The sequence below is a fragment of the Nicotiana sylvestris genome, chromosome 5 (assembly GCF_000393655.2).
Source record: "Nicotiana sylvestris chromosome 5, ASM39365v2, whole genome shotgun sequence".
NCBI classification, from domain to species: Eukaryota; Viridiplantae; Streptophyta; class Magnoliopsida; order Solanales; family Solanaceae; genus Nicotiana; species Nicotiana sylvestris.
In genome coordinates this window covers 43,250,230-43,264,643 of record NC_091061.1, presented here as the reverse complement: position 1 = coordinate 43,264,643, position 14,414 = coordinate 43,250,230, and the positions used below count along the sequence as shown (strand labels likewise).

At 37.9% G+C, this 14,414-nt stretch overlaps 1 protein-coding gene across 1 annotated transcript; it reads left to right on the top strand.

The window, feature by feature from the left end:
• Nucleotides 1-10,275: 10,275 nt before the first annotated feature.
• LOC138868567 (uncharacterized) lies at nucleotides 10,276-11,979 on the top strand. The gene is made up of 5 exons (XM_070146124.1): nucleotides 10,276-10,556; nucleotides 10,700-10,947; nucleotides 11,087-11,292; nucleotides 11,422-11,478; nucleotides 11,584-11,979. Exons 1-5 carry the CDS (start codon nucleotides 10,276-10,278, stop codon nucleotides 11,977-11,979), a joined length of 1,188 nt encoding a protein of 395 aa, XP_070002225.1.
• Nucleotides 11,980-14,414: the final 2,435 nt, after the last annotated feature.

Here is a 14,414-nt window from a genome sequence, read left to right as displayed (position 1 = left end):
AGGTGTTAGGCACCCCTCAAGATCCACTAGTGTGGTTCCCGTCCAGATAGTTTATTATGAGTTTAGCAATTAGACAAGTATGAGCTCAAATATTAATGGATTTAAATTTAAACATATAAAAGAAAGAACAATTAAAAGAAGAGTTTTAAAAAAAGGAGTTTGTAGATAAAGGAAATGGGGTCCTAGGTTTATATTTAATATGGATCACATCAATGCGATATCCGATATGACACTCCTCAAAAGAGGGGATACTCGTGGTATTAGCGCATCGGTCATCATATTCATATCTACCCTTCCCACCCCGTTAAGGTGTTAAAGCGCGGATTAGTCTCGATTACTATTGCATGCTATTTACCCGTCCTATTTCTATCAGTCTCAGAAGAGCTTAGGACTACTATTCCTAAAGGGGGAATATTAGGCTGATTTTTGGTTTCAAAGGGTAAAAATCTAAGGCGACATACAAAACACATATACTGCATGTTGGGGAAGCATATAAACAGGTAAAGGCCCATGTACACCTCCTCAAACAAAACATATAAATAGCATGACTTGCACATACTTTTTTAGGTCTGATTAAAATACTAAAGACGAGGGGAGTTTGATTATTGAGGCAGATCTGTTTATTACATAATTCAGATAAAAAGTCTGAATCAGACCTGCTGGTTGTAGCAATTAACAAAAGCGGATTCAATTTTATGGTTATTACTCTAAGGCTTGCCTAAGTATTTTAGGTGAGGTCCTATAGACATGATATCTAATTGATTCAGAATGTGGAGAAACAGTAACAACTTAAAGCGAATTGTTTGAAATCCTATAGGCATGCTTGCTAAACCTCGTTAAATAGAGAAGGAAAGTTGTTTAAAACTGGTTCAGAATCGAACTAATTTTAAATTGAACTAGTTTCAGATTCTGTAGGCGATGGTATCTAATATTGCTGATTTTAATCTCTATAGGCATGATATCTAACATTGAATGTGAATAGAAAATGAACCAGAATTTTACTTGGGAATCCCTATAGGCATGATTTCTATATGTTATACTGATTTCAATCTTATGAGCATGATACTTACTTATATCCGTTTAGAACTTAAAGCATGATATCTAAGTGGCATGCAGAATTTAAATAAGTCCTATAGGCAGATTATCTAAGTGTGAAGTTGAGCATGAAGAAATTAAGATAACCCTATAGACATGGTGTCTAAAAATGCAGAATTGAACATGCAGAAATTTAAGAAAAACAGTCCTACAGGCATGCTTTCTACCCTTGAGCATACATGATCACCTAACCCTTTTTACTATCCAACCCCAAATGTTTATTACAAATTATTACAGACCAGAAGTAATGAATTATACCAGAAAAGTACAAAGAAACGTTACAACCAAAGGAAGCCTGATTCTTGACTTCCTCTTTGAGTTATGGAATAAACCACCTCAAATGTCATTGATCCAAAGCCTTTCTCAGACTTGAGTGTGTCAAAGTTCCCTAAGGGTCTCAAGAGGACCTAGGGCAGTGCTCACACTCAAGTTACATAACCAGAATAGAGATGAGTATAGTGTGAAAATACCAGCCCTTATGTGTCCAAGTTTAGAGGGAGCTCATGGGTCCCAAGGCAAGGCTCACACAAGGGGGGCAGAACTTAAGTTCTAGGAAGATAGTGAAAGTGCAGGAACAGAGTTTCAAAACTGAAGTGAGAGGGAGACAGTAATCAATAACATATAGAGTTAATAACTTCATACAAAGGGGGCAAGGGTTGGGAATCCATTGCAAGGAGCCTATATACTTAGGCATGGGTTAGCTTTGGGCATGCACAACAATGGGAAGCGCTGACATGCCTGTAAACTAATAAGAACATACAACATATAAGAGAAACATGGAGCTTATGATCCCAGGGGAATTAGGTTTGGGTCATGCACAGCAATGTCCCATGTTGTCATGCCCCAAATTAACCACAACACATTGGGGTAGGGGTTTAAGATTCACATGTCATGATACATTAATTCTGAATAGGAAAAGGGGAAATTACAGCATGTTTAATAATGGTACTGAGTTAAATACAAACAGTAGACAAACAAGGATGCAAGAAACAGTAAATAAGCATGTTGTTGTTGGTGCAGAAGCTTAATTAGAACATACCAGTAAGAAATGCGAATGCAGAAAAAAATAAGCAAGTTTCCCACAGCCGAGCCTTGGCTTTCAGCCGGCTAGGTAAGGCAGCAATACAAGTAGTAACAGAGAAAAAAGAGAGATTTGGTGGGGTGTGTGTCTGAACTCAAGTGTTTTATGCCTTGTGTTCGTGTGTTTGAAAGAAAAGAAGTGCGGGGTATTTATAGCTTTCTGAAAACGAGTAAGAGAGAAGTAATAAGCTGCAAACATGGAAATAATCACAATTTAGAATCAATTATACAAGTGATTGCCTTTAATTAATGGATCACTTACTTAACGGGCAGTGACAGGTTCAAAATAAGGAAAGAAATCAATTTGTAAGCAGGCTGACAATTGTCGTAAAAGAAGTAGTAAAACATTAAGTAAGCAATCGAGTATAGGTACAGAAATATTCTAATTTCGGAAAGGATTCGGTAAGGCAAAACATGAAAAGAAATCAATTAACCTTAACAGGCGAGTGAAACCAGAATTTCACAAAGAAAAAGTTTGAAATCAGTCACAAGTTTGGAGATCAATCAAAGAAGGAAACTTAGCATATAAATAGAGTGCACAAACACTATACATGCGAGGCCAAGCCTATTGGCAAAAGGAAATAGCATGCAATAGTAGCACAAAATTCAGTAGATGGCAACATTCGAAACATGATAGTCCGGTAGGTCAAGTCACATTGAATCAGTAGTGAAGAAAATATAGAATATCAAAAGCATGCGAAGATTTCACAGTAGAAGGTGAAGAAAGCCCCTTTAAAAAAATTAGGGTTTCGAGCATAATCGAGTTTTAGAGAAGATAGAAACCCAGAATCAGAAAAATCACACAAAGGGATAAGAGGTTTTGAAATAAAGAACTTCAAATCGAGTTAAGTACTTAAACGAACAGTCTCAGACCCAAAGCCATAGGATATTCAATAATAGAAGATTTTCAAAAGAGGATAACAAACAAATTGGACAAAACTCAAGCAAACAAGCATTCATCTAATAAACAGTCAAAAGAAATTAGGGCTTTTAATATGCAAACTTAGGTAGAAGAACGATATGAGCAAACATAGCAAAACATGTCAAAAAATCAGAGAAACGTTTTGAAATAACTCAACAAGAAAACCCTAATCGGAAAAGATAAAAAGTTTTGAAAGCAGAGTTTTAAAAGAAACTTCGAGAAAAACACTTAGAAGTTCAAAGCAAACATGGATCTGAAGCAGATCTAAAAGAAGTCGAAATAACCTTAGAGATTAGGGTTTTAGAAGAACCCAAGTGATGAGAAAGGCCTTGAAAATAATCGATCTAAGCAGAAAAGTCAAAAGTCTGACTCGAATAGCCATGGCTGGACGGAGAAAGGTCAGAGACGACCGGAGAACAGTCATCGAGCAAAAATCGGACAAAATCCCCTTCAGGATCTGGTCATGAAACCACAGAAATCAACACGTAGAAGCCATGGGAGGATGATATAGGTCTTTGATGACTTTGGAAGGCCATGGATTAGGGTGGCGGCGGCTAGGGTTTGAGAGTGTTGTAGAGAGGATTTGAGAGAGGAGGGGGATTCAGAGGCGGCGTATGGTGGAAAATGGTAGGGTTAAAGGGGTCATTTGGGATTAATTAAGGTAAGGGGGTCTGGTGGCCGTTGATCATTTTGATCAACGACCTAGATTGAACGGGTAAGTGGGGCGGTTTAAAGAATAGGATTTGGGTCAGTTCAGATTGTAATTGGGCTTCAAATTGGGTTCAATTGGGGTTCGAACTCAGGCTACAATTGAAATAAAATGGGGCTAACATTTAAATAGCCAATTTTCCTATTTGATTTATAAAAAATAATAAAATAGTTTATGTAAATGAATTAAAGGTACTAAAATGATTTATGGTACATAATTATAAAATTAAAAATACTGAACTTAATATTTATAGATATAAACACAATTAAATCTAAAAGAGGCTAGGATTACAATTATATGCAATTTAGCTTTAAAATACTAAATCAATTATAAAAAATATGCAAAAAATATCTTAGCTATATTTTAGTATAAATATGAGAATTAAATAAATGAATCACCAAAAAATGATAATTTTAGAAATATTATTGGATTTTTTATGAGTAAAATAGGGGAATAAATTAGTTTTAAAATCTTTAAAAGATTACGAAAAAATAATAACACAATTGGACATACTTATATATGCCTACACATACTGTTTTGAAAGTATTTTGCATATAAAAAATATACAAAAAAAATTAGGTATCAACAACTATTCTGTTTTGTTTCGTATTTCCTTTCTGCTTTATTATATACTGTTGCAGGTTTTATTGTATATGCACCGCCGTTGCCTCGTCACTACCTCGTCGAGGTTAGGTTCGACACTTACCAGTACATGGGGTCGGTTGTATTGATACTGCACTCTGCACTTTCTGTGTAGATTTTGAAGCTGGTTGTGGCTGATCGAGAGGTCGGTTACAGGCATTCATCCAAGAGACCAAGGTAGTCCTACAAGCATCTGTAGACCCTAGCATCCCCTCATATGTTTTCCTCATTTCTATTTTATTTTCTTTCGAGACAGATGTATTTTTCTTTCAAACCCATACTTATAGTATTCATAGAATGTTCGTGAGTGGTGACACCAGTTTCTAGGTGGTAACCGTTTCTGAGTTGTTAATAGTATATATAAAATTGGTTTAATATGTACTTTCGCCTTTATTTCTGTTCGAATTAGTTTTGTTAATTTTAAATTATAAAGATGTAAAGGAAAAGGTGAACATAACTATAACGTTGGCTTGCCTAGCGAGTGCAATGTTAGGTGCCATTACGGTTCCGACGGTGGAAAATTCGGATCATGACAGTAATTATATGATCATATAATAAAATGATTTGTAATTATACAAGATAGTTATTATAAGCTGTTTGTTTATTATAATTTAATTACAATATAATTTACACTATCATATTTGGTTGTGCAAATGTAATTACATATTTAAAAAAACTTTTTTCAGATTAACATATATATATAAGATTTACTATATGATAAACATATAGTATGTAGATAAGAAATATTAATTATTAATTTTATATGAGGTATTTAAAATAAGTATTATTTTTTTTTGTAAAAATATATTAAATAATCTTTTTGTAAAAATATATTAAATAATTATATTAAAAATATCACATATTAGTTTATTATAGAGTTCAGAAGAATACACCAATGAAATTATTATTGGGATAGTAACAATCTGATGAAATATTAAAATCTTATATACAAACCAATTATGAGTTATTCACGTAGCGAGAGAAATATGTCATATTGTTAGCATAAACTGCATATTCACATAGTTGCTATATGTGTATTTTAAAAATGTATAAAATAGAAAATAACTTTCAAGAATGTAAATATAAAAAGGCAAAGATTTGATGCAATAACAAAAAAAAAAAAAAAAAGGAAGAAGTACTGCCCGGAGCGGAAAGCTGCTGGTGCTAACTGTTAGCCCCTTGACAAAGGTCCTCGGCAGGTGTGGGTTGTGATAAGGATTTTCATGATGGCCTTGGCACACAACCTGAAAAATGGGGCAACATCATAAAGGGATGCTCGGCATGACGGACAATGCGGGGTTCAACAAACGCACCTTGAACGGAAGCAAGGCGCATTTTACTTAGATGTGCGGGTTGGCAAAACAATGGCAAGGCAAAGCCATATCAAGCAGGGGCAAAGACATGGCAAGGCAAGGCAAGGTAAGGCGGGACAAGCAAAGGCAAATGATACAGACATATTTGATCAAGTCGGGGGCGACTTGACATGGGCGGACAGCTTTGACAACGAACGTGTGCAGCTAAGTCAGTGGGTAGCGAGCCGTGGCAATGACATTGGCGCGGAGCAGTGTCAAAGGCAAGGTTGGGCGCAATGTCAGCCTTGGCACAAAGCAGTTGGGCGAAAATCAGACCAAGTTGTGCACAAGCAGCAGTTGGAAAACATGTGCCAAACACATGGGAAGCAGTTGACAGTTGCAACCTCTTCCAAGACATGCTGATCATGGCCTAAAAGTGTGCCCACATTTTTGTACTTTGTCTTAACTTGTTGCCCATCAGTTGGGGACTTGTCAACTGATTGTAGCCTTTAAATACTTGCCTAGGCTGTCCAAAACGGGGCAGAAAACTTAGTGTAAGGCATTGTGTATCCAAAATTCGTCTAAGTTATTTTCCTAAGGGTGGGAAAACCATTTTGGGGCAGGGAATTAGGGAATTCTTTGTCTTGGCCATAGGGTTGGCTATTGTGTTCTTGTATTCACTTATTAATACAAGTTGGGAAGAAATTACTGTATATCGTGTGCCTTTATTTACAGATTTTGCTGCTTATTTTCATTCTAAGTTCAAACGTCCCTAAAAATAAAATTAAGTGTTGGAAAGGCTGAAGTCAAGGCTGGGCTTGACTGCCGCACGGAGGTGAACCTCGGGCTGAGTTCGAGTGACACAAATCACCCCTGTGACAACTGGTATCAGAGCGTGGCTGGATCGGGGCAAAGACACAACGTTCAGTGGTTGAATTTTGTGAAGAATGGCTGGTGGCAACGCAGAACTGAGGGAAAAAGTTACTGCATTAGAGGCACTCGTCGGAACTGTTGATGGGGATCAATTTCTGACTATCCTGACTCGTCTCACCTATCTTGAGGCCGAGATGAACAGACTGAGCAAGGAGTGCCCAGATCTGAAAACGGAAAATGGGTTGCTGCGTCGTGCTGTTGGCAATGATGAAACACAGCGTGGGGCAGATCGTACCAAGGTCAGAATTTCGGAGCCTAAAGAGTTCAATGGCGCAAAGAGTGCCAAGAAACTTGAAAACTTCCTGTGGGATATGGAACAGTACTTCCATGCTGCCAAAGTGCAAGATGAAGACAAAGTCCCCATTACGACTATGTACTTGGTGGATGATGCAAAGCTATGGTGGCGTACGCACGTGGCAGATGATGTAAGTGATGGTAGGCCGAAGATTGACTCTTGGGAAGGGCTGAAGAAAGAGTTGAATGATCAATTCTTTCTTAGCAATGCGGGCTGGATTGCTAGAGATCATTTAAAGAAGTTGAAACAAATTGGAATGGTCAGGGATTACGTCAAGGATTTTAGTTCTTTGATGCTGGATATTAGCAACATGTCTGAGGAAGACAAGCTGCATAATTTCCTTTACGGGTTGCAGTCGTGGGTGCAAATGGAACTCTGAAGGCAAAATGTGAAAGATCTTCCTAGTGCCATTGCTACTGTGGATGCTTTGGGTGATTTTCAGTTGGGACAAGATGGTTCTGATTTCTCTACTACTTTAAAGTCCAAAAACGGGAACAAGGACAAAGGAAAAGAGTGGAGGAAAAACGGAAATGACAAGGGTAATGCTATTGAGGGCAATGGCAATGAGAAGGGAAAGCAATGTGCTGGACCTTCGACAAACAAGGGACAAAACAGCAAGTTTGATGGCTGTTTTATTTGCAAAGGGCCACACATGGAGAGGGATTGTCCAAAAATTGAACGGCTTTCAGCGTTGTTTGATGAAGGAAAGAGTGAAGATGAGCAAAACAAGGAAGAACTTGGGAAAGCAACAACATATTTGGGACCTATGGTGGTGCTGAAAAATGCGGAAGCTGCTTCGTCGAGGACGACGAATTCTTCTAGTGGGGGTGGTTTGTTAGCCCCTTGACAAAGGTCCTCGGCAGGTGTGGGTTGTGACAAGGATTTTCATGATGGCCTTGGTACACAACCTGAAAAATGGGGCAACATCATGAAGGGTTGCTCGGCATGACGGACAATGCGGGGTTCAACAAACGCACCTTGAACGGAAGCAAGGCGCATTTTACTTAGATGTGCAGGTTGGAAAAACAATGGCAAGACAAAGCCATGCCAAGAAGGGGCAAAGACATGGAAAGGCAAGGCAAGGTAAGGCGGGACAAGCAAAGGCAAATGATACAGACAGATTTGATCAAGTCGGGGGCGACTTGACATGGGCGGACAGCTTTGACAACGAACGTATGCAGCTAAGTCAGTGGGTAGCGAGTTGTGGCAATGACATTGGCGCGGAGCAGTGTCAAAGGCAAGGTTGGGCGAAATGCCAGCCTTGGCACAAATCAGCTGGGCGAAAATCAGACCAAGCTGTGCACAAGCAGCAGTTGGAAAACATGTGCCAAACACATGGGAAGCGGTTGGCAGTTGCAACCTCATCCAAGACATGTTGATCATGGCCTAAAAGTGTGCCCACGTTTTTGTACTTTGTCTTAACTTGTTGCCCATCAGTTGGGGGCTTGTCAACTGATTGTAGCCTTTAAATACTTGCCTAGGCTGTCCAAAATGGGGCAGAAAACTTAGTCTAAGGCATTGTGTAGCCAAAATTCGTCTAAGTTATTTTCCTAAGGGTGGGAAAACCATTTTGGGGCAGGGAATTAGGGAATTCTTTGTCTTGGCCATAGGGTTGGCTATTGTGTTCTTGTATTCACTTATTAATACAAGTTGGGAAGAAATTCCTGTATATCGTGTGCCTTTATTTACAGATTTTGCTGTCTATTTTCATTCTAAGTTCAAACGTCCCTAAAAATAAAACTAAGTGTTGGAAAGGCTGAAGTCAAGGCTGGGCTTGACTGCCGCACGGAGGTGAACCTCGGGCTGAGTTCGAGTGACACAAATCACCCCTGTGACACTAACGTTGGAAACTTGGCAGGAGTTTAGTGTGTCAAATTACCCAAAACGTAATTAAATAAAAAACAATATGCTAGAAAATTTAGAAACTTACTATTAAAACTAGTAAAATTAAGTATTACCTCCTTTTAAAGAGTTTAGAACGGTTTATACGTATAAAATGCAGTAACAGAATTATAAAAGAGTTTTGCATCAAGCAAGGGCTTTATTTGCAAACTGCAATGACTCTGAAGAAATAAATTATAAATAAATCAAAAAATAATATAATAACAAAATTGAATATACCCTAAAGAAAGCACAACCAAAAGAATCAAATAAAAAATAAAAATTAAAGAATTTGAAAGGTTACCTTATAACTACACCCTAACTCTTTACCCTTTTTGAAAGTTGAGAAGTATAATTGATTCCTCAAAAATTACACTCAATTCCCACCATTCAAATAATTACTTGCCAAATAAACAAGCCAAATTGTGTAATTATATCTAATTACACCAAAAAATAATTCCCCTGTGGTTTTCTACACATGCTCTTATTTTTAAAAGGTAATCTGATAACAATATAGTTAGACAGACGGTGTTCAAAAAAACGACAAATCGTACAAAATCAGTAATTTGAATCAAGTCGGGAAAAAAATCGACTAATGATTTTGTTTGATTTATCTATTTTAAAAGATGTATATAATTAATTTGATTTTATAAATGAAAAAATCGACCAACCCGGCCTATGTAGATTCTTAGTAAGACATAACTTAATAGTATGAAGGAATTCATATTTTTTAAAATTCAATGAGAATCGCTATAAATGGTCATTTATACTAGAATTCAAGTTAGCATAATTTGGGAAATTATGGTGCTTGGATTTGGGAATAAAATGTTGAGACTGGTAGTTAGTTATAGTGGTGTAAGGGAGTGTCCAGTTGTAAATGAGTTGTCACTAGTATAGAATTAAGTTAAGAAGTTAGTTAATTAGTTAGTTACATGTATAAATACTTCATTTCTAGATGCTTCTGTAATTTAGCTTTTGATTTAATGTGAATTCATTCTTCTCCTTCTCTCACTCGCTCATTTTCTCTCAATGCATCTCCATGGCTGACCTCCATTATAATGGTATCAGAGCTTAGGTGAAGCTCCCGTATCTAGCAATTAGGAGAAGGTTGATGCGAAGAGAAGCTGAGTAAAATTCTCACAAATTGAGCTCAATTAACTCGATTTCACTCTGTGTTTGAATCTGTTATCTATAGAGATAATTCCTCTGTAATTCGATTTTAGTTGTTATCATTTCGTTGTTATTGATCCCTACAATGGCTGCTGACGGAACTTCCTCTACTACAGCTGCTCTTACACCATATTAGAATGTAGATCCGGTTCATCGCCATCATCCACTCTACATTCACCCATATGATACACAAGGTACAGTTCTCATCTCAATTCAACTTCAAGGTCCTGAGAATTATTCACTGTGGAGTAGATCTATGAAGATTGTTTTGCATGGTAAAAATAAGTTAGGCTTTGTGCTAGGAACATGTAGAAAACATATGTTTGATCCTATTTTACACGAGCTATGGGATAAGTATAATGCTATTGTGTTGGCCTGGATAATGAACATTGTGGCTCCAAATCTGCTTAGTTCTGTGATATACGTTTCTGATGCTCACAAGATTTGGGAAGATCTTCGTGAGAGATTTGATAAAGTCAATGCATCTAGATCCTTCTACTTACACAAGGAAATTGGGAAACTAACACAAGGTCTATTGTCAGTGCTGAATAATTTTGAAAATTGAGAGAGTTGTAGGATGAATATGAGGCTTTAGTTCCTCCTCCTTCATGTGGTTGTCCAGAATCTAGGAAAAATGCAGAACATTATTAACTTAGAAAATTGTATCAGTTTCTTACTAGCCTAAATGATACCTTTGATAATATCAAGGATCAGATCCTCATGACTAGGCCAGTACCTAATATAAATCAGGCATATGCAATGATCATTAATGTGGAAAGTCAGAGAAGGAACAACGCTACTGTTGGTGTTAGTGATCCTACAGCCCTGTTGAGTAATAGAGCTCCTACTGATGGTCACAATCATGGCTATAAGCCCAGAAATAACCTTGGAAAGTCCTCCCTTCAATGTGACTTCTGCTATCTTAAAGGTCACACTAGAGAAAATTGTCACAAACTTCATGGCTACCCCCACTGATTTTAGAGGCAGGAAAGGAGGATGAGGTACTCTTGATTCCAAAAGTGCATATGCACACACTGCTAGCATAGCTTCTGATTCACCTCATTAAGGAAATGCTACTAATGTGGTCCCAACATATGGTTCAGCAACTGATAGCTCTCCAGCAATAACAGGTGTCTCTTCAGCACCTTTCTTTACTCAGGATCAATACAATCAAATCTTGCAAATGTTGAACAAAGGAAAGCAAGTTGACACTATGGCTAATTCCGCAACAATGAATACTACAGGTACTATAACAACTCTCATGTCTCATCTAGTGAGTAATAATTACATTATAGATACATGTGCTACTAATCATATGGCTCACAACCTCAATTTACTGAGCAATATTAGAAAGCTATCAGATATTGATCAGAACTAAATTCAACTTCCTAATGATGAAAAGGTTATTATCAGCCACACTGGTGATCTATCATTGTTTAAGGATAAATCAGTACATCATGTACTTTATATTCCAGATTTCAAGTTTAATCTGATGTTAGTGTCAAAAATCACAAAAGAGCTAAGATGTCTAGTGGTCTTCTTTCCTGATTTCTGCATATTTCAGGAGCTCTTCACTAGGAATGTGATGGGGATTGGTAAAGAGGAGCATGGCCGCTACATTCTGAAGCACAAAGAACAAGATGTTCCCGAGCAGTTGCCAGATTCTAGGCCATTTCACTCAAGTTCTTTTGTAAATACTACTAGTAGTGAATTTCAAACAAATAATGCTAGTATTGAAAATAAGAATACATCTGAGTGTCCAGATGAAACTGTTTTGTGGCATAAGAGGTTGGGTTATGCACCACTAAGGGTTCTAAAAAGGATAGAAAGTTTAACAAATGTTCAATTGAAGGACCATTTCTGTACAGTTTGTCCTGTTGCTAAGCAAACCAAAATTCCTTTTTCCTCCAGTAATAAATGTTTTATTAATGCATTTGATCTCATACATGTTGTTGTTTGAGGGCCATACAGAGTACCTATTCACAATGGTAGGAGGTATTTTATGACCTTAGTGGATGACTACTCAAGGTTTATCTGGCTTTTCTTGATGAATGACAAGGCAGAATCTATTGCGATTCTAAAAAACTTCCTGTTATTAGTCAAAAATCAGTTTCATTACAGTATCAAGTGTTTAAGGTCAGAAAATGGCACAGAATTATTTAACAATCAGGTAACAGGACTTCTACAAGAACATGGCATAGTTCAACAAAGTTCTTGTGTATACACTCCTCAACAAAATGGCAGAGTTGAAAGAAGACATAGATCTATCCTTGATATGGCTAGAGCCTTAAGGTTTCAGGCTTGTGTTCCTTTAAAATTTTGGGGAGAGCGTGTTACTATTGCAGTGTACATTCTGAATAGGTTGCCCACTATTGTATTGAAGGGTGTATCTCCTTTTGAAAGACTATTTCACAGGTCCCCTTCCTTACAACATCTCAGAGTCTTTGGGAGTCTGTGTTATGCAACCAACTTGAAGAAAACTGATAAATTCTGCCCTAGAGCTATTCCTGTTGTTCATCTAGGCTATTCCTCTAGTCAAAAAGGTTATGTTCTGTATGATCTGAGCTCTAAACTCTTCTTTATTAGCAGGGACACTGTATTCAGAGAAGATATCTTTCCATTCAAATACCTACATACAACTTCATCTCCCTTGTTCCCAGTTCTAGAGTTTAGAGATGCTAAATTTCCTAATCTGTCCTCTACTGATGTCTTCACTCAATCTTCCTCTCCATGTCCTTCTCAACCTCCCTTTAATGTTCCTCCTAGTTCTCCCTTTCCTTCTCCACTCTCTGCTGATCATTCTCCTTCTTCATCGTCTACTTCTCATTCTTTCTCTCCTTCCCTTCCTTCACCTACTCATGCTGATTTAAGAAGATCTTCTAGAGTATCTAAACCTCCTATATGGATGGAAGATTACATTGTTATGTCTAATCCATCTTCCTGTGCTCACCCAATCTCACTGTGTGTATCCTATAAGTCAATCTCATCCACCTGCAGGGCATCACTTGCAGCTTATTCAGCTGTCACTGAACCAAGGACTTATGATGAGGCCAAGACAGATCCCAGGTGGATTGAGGCTATGAAGGCTGAGATTTCAGCCTTAGAATCTAATCAGACTTGGACTATTGTTAATTTTCCTCCTGGTAAGACTCCTATAGGATGCAAATGGGTCTTTAAAGTGAAATACAAGTCTACTGGTGAAGTGGAAAGGTATAAGCCTAGACTAGCTGCCAAAGGATATAGTCAACTTGAAGGACTGGATTACAAGGAGACATTCTCTCCAGTTGCTAAGATGGTGACTGTTAGGTCTGTGGTGGCTTTGGCTGCAGCATCTGGGTGGTATATTTTTCAGATGGATGTCCACAATGCTTTCCTTCAAGGTGATCTTCTTGAAGAGGTGTACATGCACATTCCAAATGGCTTTGCCAGCCAGGGGGAGTTACAGAAGGTTTGCAGACTTCATAAGTCACTGTATGGGCTCAAACAAGCTCCCAGATAATGGAACTTGAAGCTGACCAGTGCACTGACTAACATGGACTTTGTTTAGTCACACTATGACTATTCTCTGTTCACTTACAAGGCGGGTTGTGATCTTGTAGTAGTGCTGGTATATATGGATGATTTGCTAGTGACAGGAACTAGCTTAGCACTTATTCACCAAGTAAGGAAAGACCTACAAGCCAGATTTAAAATGAATGATCTGGGAGAGCTGAAGTTTTTTCTTGGCATTGAGTTCTTGAGATCCAAGGAAGGAAACTTGATGGATCAAAGAAAGTATCCACTTGAGCTAGCGTCTAAAATGGGATTAGCAGGCAGTAGAACAACTGCCACCCATCTAGAGTTTAATCACAAGTTGTCCTCTGTAGAACTAGACAAGTTTCTGCACACTAATGAAACTTTAGTTGACAAAGAATTAGAAGATAGAAGCAGCTACCAAAGTCTGATTGGTAGACTGTTATACCTAACCATGACTAGGCCTGATATTGCGTTTGTAGTTCAGGTACTTAGCCAATATATGCATGATCCTAATCAGTCTCACATGGATGCAACTATGAGAGTAGTGAGATACATTAAGGGCATTGCAGGGGTTGGGTTGTTTATGCCAGTAGATGGAAGCACAGAACTGTCAGCATTCTGTGACTCAAATTGGGGAGCATGTGTAGAAACCAGGAAGTCAGTAACTGGCTATATAGTGAAGTTTGGGCAGGCCTTGGTGTCTTGGAAATCAAAGAATCAAAGTATTGTTTCCAGAAGTTCTGCTGAAGCAGAATTCAGAATCATGGCATCAACTGTAGCTGAGATCACTTGGTTAATTGGACTGTTTAAAGAGCTTGAGTGAAGGTGAATTTGCTTGTGCAACTATTCTGCGACAGCAAAGCTACAATTCAGATTGCA

Excerpts from the sequence above, each read along its gene's own strand:
- LOC138868567 (XM_070146124.1), top strand. The coding sequence starts at position 10,276 with ATGAAGATTGTTTTGCATGGTAAAAATAAGTTAGGCTTTGTGCTAGGA. Across the intron at positions 10,557-10,699 it reads AAACTAACACAAGGTCTATT|CCTAAATGATACCTTTGATA; the intron begins GTCAGTGCTGAA and ends GTTTCTTACTAG. Across the intron at positions 11,479-11,583 it reads AGGATAAATCAGTACATCAT|GAGCTCTTCACTAGGAATGT; the intron begins GTACTTTATATT and ends TGCATATTTCAG.